The following is a 19,215-nucleotide window of genomic DNA, read 5'->3' as shown; positions in this document are numbered from 1 at the left end:
CAAACAAAAAGTTCTGTGAATATCATCTAAGTTCTAACAGAGAGATAATCAGAAGTCATGTCACAAGAGATAATAACTACTAGAAATATCTGAAAATATGAATAAGCCTCAAATATATGATTTAATAGATACGAATGTCATCCACGAAAATATAAAACTATGGCGATATGAGCAGTCCAATTAACATGCATTGTATTGAGTAAGACGCAAAAATATTAGCTTTAGACAGGAATTTAGAATTAGTACATTCAAATAAACAAACTAAGCATAGCACTATAACAGGTTGGGCTTGTCTGAGCTCAGCCTAACATAATCTAACCTTGTAACTCTGATTTTCAGGCTTCTAATGAATCCTAGGCCTAAGGAGAGTACATTATTTGGTTAAAAACAAATTAAATAACCAAAATGATTAACCATGAGCCGAAGTGAAATGTTTGCTATGCCCTGTTATGTTTAAATTTATTAAATTCATCCTTTTTCATAAGTTTTACACAACATACATTTGGAGGGTAAGACAAGGTTTTCAGCTGCTAATGGCTTATATCTAAATATGTGCAAAATCTTTTTGATCAAATCAGTTATATGCTAAACAAATTTAATTCAGTCAATTCAGTTAGGAATTAACATAAGAAAATTTCCTTGCTTAAAATGTCATTACCAAATTAGCCAAGCCAATCAATTGCTCATGTCTAAGCTTAATTGTCATATAATATAATTTGACCCAACCCAAGTCCATGTAGACTGAAGAATAAAGCACAAAACATTAAGTTATAAGGATTCACACTAGGAAAAAGTAGGAAAAAACTGGGCCCATTTGCAGGGCTTAAACAATAAGCATTCTGAACAAGCACACGCACCCTCAACCAAAAACACTCCCAAAAAAAAAATAATAATAAAAAAATAAATGGCAAGACTATACATCATACATGGAAATAAGAAATAATGTAGCCAGGTCAACTAGGTGCGATAGACAATACATGAAATTTACATGAAATTTACATGAAATTTCTTAATTATATCAACCCCAGTTTAAATTTACAAGAAACTTAATTTTATGGGATTTAATTACATATCAGAGTTAAGATAACTAGAAGACATATCATACACAAAATCAACTTTTTTTAAAATTTACAAAGAAAAAATTTGATAAGTAGTTAGCTGAAATTATAGATACATGTATGTTTAAGAATCAAGAAATTATTTGAAAGAATTCATTGCAGGTAGAACTGTGTAATCTACTCAAACTGATTGCAGCACAAAAATATATATATAAATGAAATTTGAGAAGGGGAAAGAAGATTGACAGTTCTGGAGCTGAGGCCTACCTGTGCAGAATTGCAAGCTTTGGTTTTCATTCCCAAAAGTTGATCGAGGGCGTGGACGTTATTGCAAGGGGAAGATATAAATCTCAAATGCAATGAGTTTCTAGATGTTGCTTGAAAATGATCATAAAACTGCTCAAACAAACAGTAAAGTTCTTCTGCAGAATTCTGCAGTGATGGTGGATTCAGATTCAGAGTCAGAAACTAGAAAAAGAGGCCTCTACCAGAAAAAGAGGATACCTGATAAAAACCAATTATTTCAGTTGATTCCATGTTGTAAACGGCAAAGAAGGATGGATGGTGATGGTGATCGGTGCTCCGAGAAACCTTAAGTTGGAGAAAAGGTACAGCAAACAGAAATTTGACCATAAATCAAAATCCGAGGCATGTTTGGAAGACATTCAGAAGAAGCAAGCACACAAGATGCAAATGAACAGATCTCCGAAGGCTAGAAAAGCTACTAATGCTTACCCCTCCATCTACACTACCAAACTTGATTAGCAGATGGTGACGATCCAAGAACTGAGCCTGTCAAAGAATCGTTATTGTGTATCACGCAGATCAACAGATAAATGATTATATTTTTAGATCAATTTCTCACAAGCTCTACTGGTTAAAGAATGGTTCACCTTAAAGTGTAGAAATTCGAAAACATATTACCTTCCACATGATCAGATTGATGTAATCTTGAAAGTGGAAATAAAACTTCTTTAGATGATGAACTCTCTGGAAAAGGAAAAATTAGATTATGGATCAGAAGGTAGATAAATTTTGAGAAATGCAATCATGGTGACAGATAAAATAGCATACCAAAAAGAAATTATAAAAAAGGACAATAATCACAGAGATATATGTTGAAAAAATAAAGGCAGAATCATCAGCAAACAGTAGTCTATCTTTCTAACATGCATGACAAGTTAGCTTAAAGTAGTTAACCATAGCACTAATTTGAAGCAAAAGGCTTACGCTACTAGTTTAATACAAGTAATTGAAAGTGGTCATGGTACAGATAACAAAGGAAGTTTTATGTTGTGAACTTATGGGTGTTAAAAATTAAAGTGAATGTGTAAGAAACGGAAAATCAAGGAGGCAGAAAAAGTTAAACAAAACATAATATCTCAACTGAAAATTCGGAACACAAATTTTGGATGAAGGGAAGGTGACAGACCCAATTTACTTGTTTTGAGGCAATGGATAGGGACAATAAAGAGCCTTGAGACAGACATAAATTTGAGCTCAGAATGGAATTAAAAGGTCCCAAAGACAAGAACAATAGTCTTCATATTTCAATCACAATTATTACCCTGACTAGTAAAAGCGCAAAATCTACTTTTTCCTTGAAGAGCCCAACCCTTCCTGCAGAGTTGGATCAAGAGATATATTACAACCAGAAAAACCGTCACATTTCTACATGTAGATATTTCAAGGGCATGGGGAAACAACAAAAAGCTAGAGCAGAACAAATTGCTTCCTATTAAGACTGAAAACATGTGACAGTGAATCAATACTTGACAATTTCATTTCTTACCAGAATAGGATCTGTTTCATCGTTCCATGTTATACGGAAGATGAAAGAGAGTAACCGCTGTTTGATGCCATTAAGAAAATGACTACCTTCTGCAACCTGAAATTTAAGACAAAAATACCAACCATAAACAATGACCATATTATCAACGCACATTTCAAGAGAAGTGTACACTGATCAAGAAATTTCATAAAACAAGTATTCCAGTAACCTCCACAGTGAACTCTCCGATTCAATGTTAAAATATAACAATTCCATTCATAAAATAAAAGGAGCTTATGAAAATGTGGTGCCAAGAACAACTTTAAAATAATTTGAAGTTTTGGACAGCTACCTTCTATGGAACAATTTCAAGAAGAGGAAACAGCCTGTCCACAACATGCAGAAGAATTGCACCGACAATCATCGTATAATTTTTTGAGAAACCAGTGATCGTGGTAGATAAATAACCAATTAAGCATAAGCTGACAATTAGTAAAAAAATGACAATTAAATATCTTCATTCTGAGTAGACTAGTCTCATCCTCTCAGCCTCTGAACAAGAAAATTTATAATTGCAGTTCTCACTATGGTTAAATGTGGTCAACAAGTGTTGACGCCAATTGGGTAAACACATGAAATCTAAGGCCAACCAATTTGAGTGACAATCAAGATTTTCTATTATTGATAACAGCCAGAAGCCTAGAGCACCCTGCTCACAAGCAGGTAAATTTTTATCTCATTAGGCTTAACAAAAGCTGTTATGGAAAAGCAACATGATACATTTTTAAGAGGCAAAGATAGAAAATCAAATGCACCAGATAATGGCCTCTTTGTAAACATACTAATGAAAAACCAGTTATCAAAACGTATGATTTAAGATTTAACTGTTGGACAAGAAAATCAAAACAAGGCATTTATCAAAGTTTTTCTTGTAAATAGCGAACATACTTACAGGTACATGAGAGTTTAGATATAATTCATCATCTTCTCGACAAAAAGGCCCAATTATTCTTACAAGAACAAGGTTTCCTGAATCCCGAATTTGCATGATATGAATAGTTTGGTATCGAAGTGACAGGATGCACAACAAATCATCGTAGAGGAAAACCCCCATACTGTGAACCAGATTAATATAATCATTACAGAATACTTTCTCATCCAATATATCTCCATCTTTCAATCTATAAAAATGATCAGAATTCAGAGGTCAGTAAAATCAATCAACATGGAAGTTAAAGAGCCCTACTGTGTGTGAAAAAAAGACACAAACCTCACAAGGTGAAAGGTAATTTTTTCTATTGAAGGGACACCATGAATTGCACCTTCTGTAGCAGAAGCATCCTGACTTTGTGCAGTAGTAGTCGCAAATATGCCAAACTGGTGACTCTCCACATACAAAAAGAAGTCTTTGAATATAAACTCATTGCTTGATACTAGTGGGAGACTGTACAGCTGTGTGAAATAACTGTCGAACCTCTTTGTTTTCTGGTGTATATCAACAAAATCACAATTTTCTCCTTTGTACGAGAATGATAGCAATATCGGTCTATACACAATCAACTCCTGATGATTCCTGCTAAAACTTATTAGGTATTGCCCATCATCTGTGAACTTGCGGAAAGAATGATCTGGGCAATCGACATCATATACCGTATAATTTGGAACTAAGTTTTCATAAAATTGTCTAACACAGTTAACCTGTGAACATTCAAAACAATTAAGATGAGCTGGGTTTTAAAAAATGCAATGGAGAAACCATAACATTTTGAATATGAACAAAAGTATATGAGAGAAGAACAGCTAAAAAGTGCGTAACTTGTATATTAGTAAGATCAATGTTTAGGCAAGAGATTCTTGCTAAACCTTGCAAACTGAAAAGAAAGTAACCAAATAAAAGCTACTTGGAAACTATAGGAGATCAACAGAAAGGTTTTTATCCATTAGTACAGATCCCTGCTCATGCTACAATTCAACAAGAAACAAATTATCAAGAGCTCCTGAAACACTTACCCACAAACATTCAATTGAGTTGTTCAAGTCCGAAACCTACCATCACAACAAATAACTTTTATGGGTGCAAGGTCCAGTCCAATGAATTTTGAACCAATGAATGCTCCAAAGCAGTATCACACTTAAATTACAAAATTTGAATGAAAGAATTTCTTGGCCTACATAAACCTTATACTAAGGCTTATAAAACAATATGCCTAAACATTCACAAAGTTGATTTTTTTTTAGCACCAAAATCAGCAAGCTCCCATTTTTCTGAAGATCATAAAGCATGAAGAAAGATAACAACGCAATAAATGTTTGGTCCGGATCACTCAAAAATCAACTCATATAACACCAAAATTAACTATCCACATCACACCCAACTATATTGCTTCTCACATACCATCATCATCAAAACAAAAAACCAAGATACTTCTTTTTTCCATTAGAATCATCACAAAAGCCATTAATTTCATCACCAAGCGATGCCCTTGATTAAGCAATTCCATATTCAAATGTGAAAAAGAACAACAAACAAAAAGCAAAACATCAAGATCTCAATAAAGAGAAAGATCAAACACAATCCAATGAAAAAACAAGGAAAAGAGAGTACGCTGGTGCCGGGGCGGGGAGTGACGATCTGGCGCTCGAAAATCCTCGCAGCAACATTATTGCTCCTGAACATTAGTGCGAGAATGGGCCGCGTGGCCGGGGCACTTAGGCCTCGACTTGGAAAGCAATGGGAAAGGGAATGGCCGGAGAGGAATCGGCGGCCGCCGGCGGGCGGTGGTGGTCGGAAAGCGAATGGGAGAGAGATTCCCAACGGGCCTTTGCTTGCTGTCCGTCTCTCAAGCACACACTTAAAAATAAAATTTTTCTCTTTTATCTCTAGACCAATCTTTATGGGATTTTTTATTGCATATATACCCTTTACTTTTTACTTAATTTATTACAAGTCCCTGTTTTTGTTGAGCATGGGTAGAAGCTTTGTTAGTTTGTTTATTCGTATATAATACATATAATACGTGAAATATACTCGTATAAATGTATAATTAAAATAATTGAATTTTATGTACCTTTGAGAAAATACTGAACAATATGTGTTTTCTTGAATTAAGAAGTATTACATGTAAAAAAATATGAAAAAAAGTCTTTTTTTTTTAAAAGTAGTTGATCTGATCCAAATTTTTATCACATTTAAATTTTACAAAAAAATTGAAGGCGCCAATGAAATTTTTAGTGTATTGGCATTGGGTCATTTTGGGTATGATGTTCTGTTTTATTTGTCGTATTTTTATTTGAATATTTCAACTAAACTATTTATAATATTCGAACGTATCACGTGTAATAATTTTGTCGTGTTGTATTAGACTAGCTATTGATAAAAGTAGTGAAAATAAAGTAATTAAGATGTTTTTTTTGTTTTTTGAAATAGGAATAGGAATAGAATGGAATGGAGAAAAAGAATAAAAATTAAAATTAAAATAGTTGTTTGAAGGGTAATTTATTGAGAATGAAAAAAACATATGATGAGAGGCTGTGACAAAATTACATGTATATCTTCATTATAAATGAATAATATTGATAGTGAGTTATAAAATATTTTGAATGCCATTATTTAAAACAATTATTATAATTAAATATTTAAATTAAATATCTTATTATAATTTTTATAATGAAATATTTAAATTATTTAATTCATGTTAATTATTATAATTAATAAAAAATTATTTAATAAAATGTTCACCATTGCAAAAGTGTCGTTTTCAAGATTAACACTGTTCATTCCTCCCCTTTGTGCATTCAATTACTGTAACACTATTCATCCTTTGTACATTCCATTCCGGTTCTAAGACAAGTGCATCTAAACACAAGTATACATCAACAATGTCCATTATTTCTAACTAAAACCCCTTAAGTTGCAACTCAATAGATTGTCGTTTTTTCAATTGAAAGTGTAATGTTTAATTATTTAATAGATAAAAAACATGAAAAAAAGAAATAAAAGTTATTAGATAATGAAAGTGCTGGATGTAAGTGTTAGTATGTTATTTTCTCAGCTTCCATTACCGAATCTAATCAAGTCCTTGAAGCTGTTAGCAGAAAAGTCCAAGCTAATAATCATGCTATGATGTTGGCACCTTATTCTTTTGATGAATTCACTAAAGCGTTGTTTTAAATGAATCTCGACAAAGCTCAGGGCCCTGATGGGTTTAACTCTGCTTTTTTTCAACGGTTTGGCCTCTCATTGGTCGAACTATTTTCCAAAAATGTTGTCAATGGATTTCATCAAAGATATTTCCTACATCCCTTATTGATACAATCCTTGCACTCATTCCTAAATGTGATGTGCCATGTTCTATGAAGGATTTTCACCCAATTGCTTTGTGCAATGTGTTGTATAAGTTAATTTCTAAGGTGATTACTAATCGGCTTAAGAAGCTTCTGCCTAATATTGTCTTTGAATTTCAGCCAACCTTTGTTCGGTGTCATCTTATTTTAGATAATGTTTTGGTGGCATTTGAAATTCTTCATCATATGACGTGCAAACATAAGGGTCAGATTGGGGAGGTTACTTTGAAAGTAGATATTAATAAGGCTTATGATCAGGTGGAATGGAATTTTCTAAAAAAATATTTTGCTTCGTCTTAGTTTTCAGGATGAGTGGGTTGATTTAGTTATGTTGTTGGTTGAATTAGTTTGGTTTCAAGTGAATTTCAATGGAAACTTAATGGATTTCTTTAGTCCTCAGAGAGGCCTTCTTCAAGGTGATGCAATTTCACCTTATTTATTTATTTTACTTGTTGAGGGCCTATCTTCTCTTTTGTCTCAAACCCAGAGTATGGGAATTATATATTCATGGCTCAAGGGTTTGTCATAGTGTTCATCCTATTTCGCATCTCTTATTTGCAGATGATAGCTTTTTCTTCTTTCAAGCTACTACTGAGGAAGCCCAATCAATGAAGAAATGACTAGATGCTTATGAGCAAGCATAAGGCCAATATATCAATTTCAACAAATTGGGTATTTTCTTTAGTGTTAATACTTCTACCTTTATTAGTCAAGAAATCCAGAATTTGCTGGAGGTTCGCTCTTCTTTTCTTGATAGTAAGTATCTGGGGCTTCTTTCATTCATCGGGAAAAATAAAAAAGGATGCTTTTGCTAGCATAAAGGCTCGCCTTTGGAAGCGTATCAATTCCTGTCACAACCGTTGGTTTTCAAAAGATGGCAAGGAAGTTTTATTGAAAACAATAGCTCAAGCACTCCCTATTTACTACATGAGTTCATTTTTACTGCCGATATCTCTATGTGATAAAATCCAATGCATGATGAATTGTTTTTGGTGGAGTTCAACTAATGGTGTACGACACATCCACTGGTTAACTTGGAAAAGATTATGTGTGAGGAAGGAGTATGGAGGACTTGGTTTTCGTGACTTTCAATGCTTCAACCATGCGATGCTTGCAAAGCAAGGATGACGTTTTATTCATCATTCTAATGCTTTGGCTTCACAGGTCTTCAAAGCTAAATACTTCTCATATGGAGATTTTTCAATGCCAAACTAAGGCATAACCCAAGTTTCACTTAGAGAAGCATATGAGCATCACGTTATATATTAGAAAAGGGTTGCAGATGGAAGATTAGTGATGGTACTAGTGTCAACTGTTGGGGCTCTAATTGGCTGCTTGATAGTGTTAATTTTCAGTTGGTTACTCCACCAACTCATGATCTTGAGGATCTTAAAGTTAGTGACATGTTTATCCTAGGTTTTACAGAATGAGATATTGAATTACTTAAATATTTGTTTGTAGAAAGAATGTTAACTTAATATGTCAAATATCCTTAAGTAGTTACTCTTCTGATATGTTGCATACTGGTATCTAACAAGTTCGATCAGCGTACAGAGTTGCTATGGATGTTGTGGTGCTAATAACTCAGGTTTGGTTCCTGGTGATTGGATAAAGCTTTGGAAGCTTCCAATTCCTCCTAAAATTAAACATTTTATTTGGAGACTACTAAGGAATTGCCTTTCTCTACGCACTTGATTGGACGAAAAAGGTTTGCAATTAAACTCACATTGTGCCAAACTAGAAACTTGCGTTAATGTTTTTTTCTTATGCCCTGTGATTTCAAATGTGTGGAGTAAGCTTGGTGTAATTACTAATCAGATGCTATCTATAGATTTTAATGTTTGGTTTTTTAATATGGTGAGTGCAGTAAATGAGCTTAATGTAGCTTGGATTTGTCTTTGCTTTTGGAGCTTATGGAATTTTAGAAATAAGGTGCTTTAAAACAATCCAGCATCTACAGTTGATTATGAAATTGCTCATGGTCAAATATTTCTATCTCAGTGGTTGTCGGTTCTTGATGACGTGGTGCAGCAAATCCAACTGCTAATAGTCAGACATCTTAGGTTTTGAAATGGCAGCCACCAATTACAGGTTGCCATTTTAAAATGTAATATTGATGGGGCTTCATTTGCTCATCAACACAATGTTTGTATGGGAGCAATTTTAAGAGATAGGCAGGGTGAGTTTGTAGCAATATTTTCAAGAACATGGAATGGCTTACTTTCACCATGTGAAGTCAAAGCTCTTTCAATGAAAAAGGCTCTAAGCTCGTTAAAGGCTCAACAACTACCACAGGTTCTCATCGAAATGGATGTTTTGCAAGTTGTCCAAGGTGTTTTTAAGAGTGAAAACAATATTATAGCTCTTGGTACTTTGTTACAAGATTGCAAAGATACTCTTTTTTCTGGCAATCAATATCAATTGCGGTTTGTGAGGAGACAAGCTAATGGAGTTGCACATGCTTTAGCTAGAATGTCTCAATCTTATAATTCCATTTCAACTTGGGAAGAGCCACCTATTGATATTATCAATGCTCTTCAAACTGATGTCTCTTCTTAATTATCAATGATATTTGATTTCACATTTAAAAAAAAATGATTATAGACAAATTTGTTTAATATTTTATCAAAAATTTTATATAAATTAAAATATTTGAAAAAATTACATATATCTCTTTATTAAAAAATTATATTTATATCTATCTCAATAAATAATATAATTGTGTATATTCCACAAAATTTATTTATTTTTAATATATGAACATTAGTAAAAATAGAAGAAAAAAAAAAGAAAAAAGAAAAACCAAACAGACCCTAAATAGGCTAATTTTTATTATATATGTATTAAATAACCACAGCATAACATCTATAAAGAAATAAAAAGGAAAAGAAAATGAAGGTTTAATTAGTACAACTGAATGTTCAAATGTTTAGTCTCCTCCCCTTGAGGAAGAGAGAAAGTGGTGACTGTGGACTTGTTTCCAAAGCTCACACTAATCTTATACTCCCCAAGAAAACCATTGAAGCTATAAAGACCATGTTCATTAGTGACACCACCTGTTTGGTTTGTTTGCCATTCTTGCAACAATTTGTCAACCACATCTCCTGTTGGAAGGTTTTTGAAATTGTTATCTGTCAAGCACATTTGATAGCAACCATTTGGATGGAGAGCTGTCCATAGCATTATCCCATTTATTGATGGATGTGAAAACCCTTCTCTCAACACCTCTTCTAAGTATGTTGCCTACAAAAGTTTTATCACAATTAATCATTAAAAATAAACAAAAATAAACAATGCAAATATTTTTTTTTGTTGAGTAATATATGCAAATTTTAATAAAGTAGAAAAAAATTAAATAAAAAACACAAAAACTTGAATGGATATGTAGTGTTGCACATATGAGTCAAAGAAGAAAAAAACCTAATTATTTGTGGAATAAATTATAAAATATTTTTTTTATTATAGTATATGTTGAGATATCGAATATTTTTAAATTAAATGTATATTTTGTTGGAGATTGCAACTCAACATTTGAAATGAAATTGAATATAGGATTTAATAGAATGTAGTAGGCAAAATATGTTCTTGTATTTGAAAATAATTATAAGAATTTTCTATGAATTTGTTGTTACCGTGTGACGACATATTTGTATATTAGGATTGTTATTTGATAAATAAAACAGACTAAAATTATTTAGATTACAATATTTCTTGCATAAAAACTTAGAGACTATTCATATTTATTGTTGAAATATTCGTAATACATGAAAATTCCCTTAAAATAAAAATTCTAGTGTGTGCCTATATATATCAGAAAATTTTGCATGTATATGCTAAAAAAATGTCAAGTTCTATTGTAGTAAAGCATAACTAAATAAGGGTTTGCATAGGCGGTGCTTGTCATTTTTGCGATAAATAAACAAATATAGCTAAAAGATCAAAATTAAAAGAAACAATATTTTTTTATTAAAAATTTAGAATTATATATATTTTAAAAATATTATCTTCAAAAACTTTAATTTTATTTAGATAGAATTCTTGGAACATAGACCCAAAAATCTATCAGTACTATAATGCTTCGAAAGACTCATAAAACATTTAACCTAAATTAGTCTTTGAACTAAATTTTTTTTTTGTCAATTTTGACCCTAAACTCGAAAATTTGTCAATTTTTGTCCCCGAAGTGAAAAGAACCAAAATATAAACAAAAGAACCAAATTGATCTTATTTTCTATTAATCAAGAGATCAAAGTGATCAATTTTTGTATTCAGTGACTAAATTGATCAAAAATATGTTGTGTAAATACAAAAATTAGTTTATACCAATTTTTTATTTAAAAAAACTCACATTTATTTATTAGCTAAAGATAAAATAATTCTTTTTAAAGTTTAGAGACTGAAGGACCAAAAAGAATTTCTAGAAAGCACCAAAGAAAAAACTCACTTGGGTTTGTTGATCCATCTTCTTGCTGATATCAATCTCTGTTAACCAAATGGGAAGGTTAAGAGTTGCCAATTTGTCAATCACTGCTCTCATGAATGGAATGTTTGGCCTTGTAAAATGCCCTTCAAGTCCAATTCCATCCAAAATGGCACCACCTTCCATGAGTTCTCTAAGTCTCAAAATATAAGAATCCACACTTGAATTCTTATCATCACAAGTCTCCACAACATTGAAGTCATTCATAAACAATGTGGCAAGTGGGTCTTCTTGTTGGGCAGTTTGAAAGAAGTTTAATGAGGCATCAGAGCCAAGCCTTTGTTCATAGAAATCAAAATGAAGCATCTCATTGTTCACATCCCAATGCACAAACTCCCCCTTGTACCTTTTGCAAGGGAAAAAAAGATTATAATGTTTTATTAAAATAGCCAAAACTTAAGTTTGTGTATATATACAAAAGATTTTCAAAAATTTTACGAGGGGCTCATTTTAGCTATGAACATGTTATTTAGAATAGTGTAATCGATAAACATATTCAATGTTCTAAACTGATTAGGATTGTAATTTCATAGTTAAGGTGTATGCCTCAAGTTCAAATTTTGGTGTTTCAAGTTGATTTATTTTGTTTAGTGGTTTTTTTTAATATAATATACACTAAACTCGTACTTCCATACATTAAGCTATTATATTTCATTTAATATCTTATAGTATAAACCCTTAAAAAGAACTCTTTTATATATATATATATATATATATATATATATATATATATATATATATATATATTATGAGAATGTTTGTCCTACTCACCCACTTTAAGTTGCTTTTAAAAATCTGTACACATGAATGGACAAGAGTATAAATTGTCGGAAATACAAGAACTTGGCATCGGTTGCGCGCTGAGAAGTGCAGACGTCTACGTATAGGTATAGGCTGAGCCACTCAAAGTCAGATGAATGTAGTTTGATCGCTCAAGGGCCACATATGACGCCGCTAAGACTGCGTAAAATATAAAATCGACGTAGAATTAGATTACTTTTGATAAATTTATGTATGTTATTACGATTCTCAATATGTTTGTAAAACAAGCTCATGAAGAAAATTTTCCTAGTACATGAAAATTAAACATATGCCATATTAGTCAAGTCATGGAACCAAAGTTTGATAAAAGTTATCATGAACCAAAGTTTGATAAAAGTTATCATAACTAAAACTTGTTTGAGTTAATAATAATCATCAATTTTTTTTATTTTTTATTTTTTATTTTTATCTTTAACCCACTTGTTTCCTAGGAATCATAATCTCTAAACTATTCTAAGCAAAATACTGAAATCTCTATTGGAGAATAGTTCTTTTATAAATTTGAACTTAAAACCATTTACTTAAAACACCTAAGCTTCTACTATTTAGACCAACTTATTGATAAATACTCTCTTTTAAAGAAAAAATACGAAGAACTGAACAAAACTTAAACTTGATTACCTGGACAACAAGCTTTGAATTCTTGAATCAACAACTGATTTAAGCTCTTCGCCATTGAGATCAAGAACCCATTTTGGAGTGTATTGTGGATCCTCCCAAAAAATATTATGACCCCTGACTAGAATTTGATTGCCCCTTACAAATTCTAGCATTTGATCAGCTAAAGAGTAGTTCAAATTTCCTTGCTCTTTCTCTGTCACATACCACTTAAGCTCATTTTCAAATACTGCCGCATTGAATCTTTTGATGAACCAATCCTTCATGTTGATAAAATGTAAATAATGAAATACAATATAAATAAAAGAACTTTATATATATATCCATAGTTCCACAACTCTTCAAAGTTACAATGTCCATGCACATACGCATATAAAGACTAATAAAATCTTATTTATTATTTGTTTAAGTTGCATCAAGCAAATATCTACAATGGTTTCAAAGTTTCACAGTTATTATTCCGTAAACTATTTAAGTGTAATGATAAAATTTTATTTCCTTCTTATTTCCATCATTTTTCATTATTTTTATTTTCACCTATTTTCTCTCAATCTTAGCATAGTTATATTTGAAGACATACAAATTATTTAATTTAATAAGTAATTCACCTGATAAGCAGAGTTTCCTATGATAGTTTTGGCGATTGCAGAACCAAATGGAAAGTCTTTAGATAACTGTTGTATTAAAATTGAAGCTCCACTTATTTGATTTCCTTTTTCATCTGATAGATGAACTGCAACCATTCGCTTCCTTTTCTATAAAAAGAAAAAAACAAATATGATGATATTATTTATTATAAATAAATAAGACTAACCAAATCATGTTTACATGTACTAAACCCTTCTACATACGAATAATTATTTATCTATTTTCAAATAATATTTTAAATTGTAGATTTTATTTTTAATTAAAATACTATTAAACATAAATTATTTGCTGAACATAAAAAAGATAGAGAAAATTACAAGTCGTATATTGTTTTGTTGATGCATTCCCCATTGTTCAATTGTGAATGGTTGCAAAGAAGCGCTACTTATCATAATATCTGTCAAATTTTCTTCCACACTCTGCAAAAATTGATAAATAAATAAATTAAAAGACAAAATTTTAGTTTTTTTTGACAAATATAAATAAACCACGTATCAGAAATAATAATGCAAGGAGCTAAGCTCTACAACATATGTGTTATCCATCTACGTGAGTTAAGATTTAAACCCGCTTTCTTAGTAGGACAAACACCCTATATAAGGGACCAAAGTTAATAAGCCAAACTATCACTAGCCAAAAACACTTTAATTTTGATAAATTAAAAAAATTAAAGTAACTGTATTATCATGCATTTAATTCCACTGCACCTCAAAGAAAAGAAGAGATGCCTTTGATGGTGAGTCAAGAACAAAGCCACCCTTGAGGAAAGACCAACAATCACTTCTTGCCATCACTGTTCCTATGCATTCCAATTTGGAGTCATCTATTGATAGCCTTGCTTTCACAAGTGATGATGAGTAGTTTATTGCATTGATTTTTACCCAACCTAAATATATCCTTAAAAGAAATTAGGTTAGTCATCATTAATTTGAAATAACTATTTATAATTTCATAGTGATTCATTAAAATAATATCGAAAAAAATATATAGAGTTAGATCTAATTAAATAAATGTTGGTATGAATATACATCACCATACCATTCAATAAAGCGAGTTATCAATGAAATAATTAAATTCTAGATAAATATTTTTTTCATACTCCTCGAAAAATAATTATTAGCTATATTCGGACTTTAGTTTAAAATTACCTTCATTCCTTCTATTCTAAATGCTTGACTTAAACATATATAAACTTAGATATTTATAAAATGACTTTTATTGCACAAAAAGAAAATTTTTTAAACAATTTGTGTGAAAAATCTTCAAAACTATAAACAGAAGATCAAACTTAATTTGAGTTGAAATCTAAATTTTAAAATATCAAATCATTCAATAAAAGAGGTTTCAGTGCAATAACTAAATTTTTGATAAAAAATTTAAAAAAAAATTACTCATAGGTGAGTAACCATCGATATGGTTAGATTTTATTTTAACATTACCTTCATTTCCTCAATTCTATATTTTTTACTTGAACATATACAACCTTATACATTACTAAAATAACATCTGTTTAAAAAAAAATGGGAAAGTTTTTAATAGTTTTTTTATGAAAGTATTCAAAACTATAAATAGAAAATCAAAAGTTGAATTTGAGTTGAAATCTAAATTACAAGATATCAAAACTTCAAATTCTTCGTTGAACCAGACACTTAAATAATGTCGATAAATAAATAAATACAAAAATGATAAGATAGAAAGGAACTTACATGAGAAAGTATATCTAGTTGTGGCAGTGAGATTTTCCAATAAAAATGCAGGGGAATATGAAATTGTTTCCATTAAATGGTTCCCAAAATTACCCTCAACATTGTCCTTCAAAATCCCTCCATTGTATAGAGGGTCCTCTGGATAAGATTTGCACTGAAAAATAAATAAATAAATAAATAAATACAAGAAAAGTTATTAATAGTGTGTTTGTTTAAGACCATATTACACAATGAAAATTACTAAATTTAAAAATAAAAAATAAAAGACATTAAAGCAAATATGCTAAAAAGAAAAAAAAATTGATTCCATACTTGATAAGAGAACACCATGTTTCAAATAACTTCGAAGAAAAATAATTTTTTATAAAATTTTACTAATTGATTAAATATAACCATTAATTAATAATAAAAAAATTATAATTTCATTTTCTCCAAAAGAAAAAAAAAGTAATAAAGTGACATAGATAAATTGAACTAAATGTTTTCTTTAAAAAATCCAACCACAAATTATTCCAATCTTTTAAAGTCTTACAAAAATAAATGAGACAACAAAGTACATAAAAGAGCAAAGGACAGAAAAAAAAAAGTCTGAAATATACAGCAACATCATGTTTCTCCAATTTGGTTCTCAAAATTATTTTATTTTTTTTCTTATTATAAAATGTTCAATTTTCAACCCATAATTATTATAAAAAGTCAAAATTAAATATCATGAATTACTGAAAATTAGAGTATATTCAGTATTTACATATATTTTATATTTATTGTATCTAAATTTAAAAAAAAAAGAAAAATAAATATGAGGATAATGAAATAAATTACAAAGGCTAACATGGAGTTGAGCTCAATATCAATGGTTATTATGCTAACCTGTTAATATATAATGCTAACTAAAGCATGAAATAATTGGTTTGTTAATAAAATTTTCTGTTAATTGTTTATTTTTTAATTATTTTTTAAAATCCCTTTAATTAACAACTAATTCTAATGTTAAATAGGCACACATTTAAGGGAAGAAAATGAGAATTACCTCAGTATAAGCAGAATAGTCATACCAGTGTCCCTCTGTATTTGGGGAAAAAACAAATAGTGGATTAATTAATTAATTAATCAATCAATCAATCATGTCAGAAACTAAATAAAGTAACAAAATAGCACGGCTATTTTTTATTTTTTTATTATTATTATCGGGTATAAACAACCCATTTTAGAGATATGTATAAATAAAAAATTAATACTTTAACTAATCTCCGTTTGCTTATGTGAGCTGATGTTTGAACCACCCTTTTTTGTATAAATAAAAATTTATAATTCATTTAAATTACTCTATAAATAAAAAAATTCTAATCATAGCAACAAAATAACCACCCCCAAAAAGTAACTTGAACTAAACCAATCAAATAAAAAAAATCAATTTAGAACTAAAACAACAATTATTTTTCACATTTCATTCGGTTCATCGGTTTTATTGGGTTAGTTAAACATCACTAATTAACAAGTAAAATATCATAATGCACCACACCTAATCAAGGTTGATATTAAAAAAAAAAAAGGGAAAAAAGAGAAATAGAGAAGGGAACTAACCATAAGAGGAAGAAGAAACCACAAGGAATGGGAGTTGAAACCAAGAGAGAAGATTGAAAAGAAGAATGAAAAGAAACCCACTTTCAAGCACTCTCATCTTGAAATTTTCTTCAAGTCCTTCTTCCTTAGAAAAATATAAAGCTTTTGATTTTGTAGTGAGTTTAAATAGAAAGAGGATGGAGCGTGTATTGGGCGTGAAGAGATTGATGATGATGGAGTGAAGGTAAAGATGGGTTTATTTCAAGAACTAAGTTTCACAAGAAAAAAAAGTATATGTGTATATATATACAGTGAGTAGTTGACAAGCTCTTCACAAGCCCTCTTTTATGTTGCACCCGTGCACTCTCTCTCTCTCTCTTTAAAGTTGGTCTCTCTTTAAAGTTGGTCTTGCATGAAGACAGTGTGCATGTGACCTGAGAGAGAGAGAGAGAGAGAGAGAGAGAGAGAGAGAGAGAGAGAGTTGGTTTGGTTTTTGTTGGAAAATAGGTTTCATTATAGCATGAAATTTACTTAATTAAAACAGTAAATAAAAGGGTGAGCTTTTAAGTTTATAATTAGGTGTGTTTTTTTAAAAAAATAATTATTATTAGGTGTGTTAAACACTTTCTTAAAACCGATTTTATCTGGTATGCGTTGGATGTGGGTCCTGCAGGTCCAATCCGGTCCCACATGTTAGTACACTCAAACCAAATCCTCTCATTCTTTTAGTCCCACATTAGTTATCTGAGAGAGTTGTTAGTAAACTCTTTGCTATAAATACATGTCCAAACCATGAACCAAAAACACACTTGCTTGCTTACTTTTTCTCTCATATTCTCCTTCTCTCGGGTATGCTTTTTGTGTGCCTGGAACGAGGTGTGCTCTTTGCGTGCCTGGGAAACCCAAATATTTTGTTCACATTCCGTGGTTCTTTGCCTGAACCTTGCGGGTGCACTTGTGATATCTCGACGCCAAACGTGCTGGGCTATGAGAGTTCTTCCTTCCCGGGTTAGTGTATCCTGCGCTTAGAGTGAGGCCGAATAAGAGGCTAATTCAGCGTTAGGCCAGTTCTTACGCACGCCTACCCCAGGCTAGAAATTTCTAACTATTATTTTGAATTATTGTTGTAGTTTGTGTTTGATTACATCTTATATTTCTACAATTTTCGTTTGTAATATTTGCATGCTATACAGTAATATATTTCCTACAGTATGTACAAAGATTTTTGATGAGTTATGTAAGTATCAACTCAATTATGCAAAAAAGAATAGAGGATGAAAAATCAAGATGCTTTTGGCTCTTAGAATTTTTGTAGACGAAAAAGAGCTAAAAGTTTAGGTTAATTCGATCAAATAAAATTAGTTATATATATATATATATATATAAAAGAAGAGATCGTCTAACAATCTTAAAAATATATATAAAAGAAGAGATCATCTAACAATCTTAAAAAAAAAATCCGTTGAAATAAATACATACATATTTAGGGAGAGGTGGTTTAACTGTCCAAAAAAAAAAATCAATGATAAGATAAATATCTGTAAAATAGCCAAAATTAAATATAAAAAGAAACATAGAAGCAATTTATTTATTTGTTTATTATCCAATGTCGAATTATTTTTACAACAGAAAAATATTTTGATTTGAGTTTGGTTGTAAAGAAATTTGAGTCAAACCCGGTTTTAAAATGTGAAGAGAAACAATGATAAGAAATAACTATGAGTGGCTTTGTGGGCATATGCATGTTAGTCACATATTGACTTATGTTATATAGATATATTAGCATATATATTATTATGTTAGTATATAAGGATATATTAGCATATATTATTATGTTAGTATATAAGGATATATTAGCATATAATATATGCTAATAAGATTATCTCTCATTGAGTTGGATATGAGGTATATATAAGTCAGGATTTTCTTATTGTTTTTTTCTTGAGACGAGCTTGAGAGTTGTTCAAACCATCGGAGATATTCTTCATAGTGGATTTCAATTCCCGACCCCCGTGGAGACGTAGGCAAGAGTGCCAAACTCCACGTAATTACTATGTCGTGGTTTGTGTGTGTTTATCTTTCTTTCTCTATTATAGTCCTATCTTTGCATGTGTTTTGGAGAGTAACCTTGACAGGTTATTGGGACATATACGGGTGTGTTAGTGCTTCCGAAAGGGGTCTTAAGTGAAGCTTTAAGTCCCCTCA

At 30.8% G+C, this 19,215-nt stretch overlaps 2 protein-coding genes across 2 annotated transcripts; both read right to left on the bottom strand.

Moving 5' to 3' along the window:
* Positions 1-26: 26 nt before the first annotated feature.
* Positions 27-5,669, bottom strand: LOC120276167 (light-mediated development protein DET1). Its single transcript, XM_039282895.1, has 9 exons — positions 5,435-5,669; positions 4,100-4,527; positions 3,782-4,010; positions 2,851-2,946; positions 1,983-2,048; positions 1,794-1,850; positions 1,563-1,649; positions 1,326-1,490; positions 27-89 (listed from the first exon to the last, which is right to left on the bottom strand). The coding sequence occupies exons 1-9, from the start codon at positions 5,504-5,506 to the stop codon at positions 27-29; spliced, it is 1,263 nt and encodes a 420-aa protein (XP_039138829.1). The 5' UTR covers positions 5,507-5,669.
* A 4,313-nt stretch (positions 5,670-9,982) lies between these two features.
* On the bottom strand, positions 9,983-17,295 carry LOC120275317 (endo-1,4-beta-xylanase 5). Its single transcript, XM_039281849.1, has 9 exons — positions 17,032-17,295; positions 16,478-16,512; positions 15,448-15,601; positions 14,449-14,627; positions 14,059-14,160; positions 13,702-13,848; positions 13,097-13,353; positions 11,618-11,999; positions 9,983-10,416 (listed from the first exon to the last, which is right to left on the bottom strand). Exons 1-9 carry the CDS (start codon positions 17,126-17,128, stop codon positions 10,078-10,080), a joined length of 1,692 nt encoding a protein of 563 aa, XP_039137783.1. The 5' UTR covers positions 17,129-17,295; the 3' UTR covers positions 9,983-10,077.
* Positions 17,296-19,215: the final 1,920 nt, after the last annotated feature.

This window comes from Dioscorea cayenensis, chromosome 14 (assembly GCF_009730915.1).
Source record: "Dioscorea cayenensis subsp. rotundata cultivar TDr96_F1 chromosome 14, TDr96_F1_v2_PseudoChromosome.rev07_lg8_w22 25.fasta, whole genome shotgun sequence".
In the NCBI taxonomy this organism is placed as follows: domain Eukaryota; kingdom Viridiplantae; phylum Streptophyta; class Magnoliopsida; order Dioscoreales; family Dioscoreaceae; genus Dioscorea; species Dioscorea cayenensis.
The sequence above is the reverse complement of the archived record's forward strand: the minus strand, read 5'-3'. Positions and strand labels throughout refer to the sequence as shown.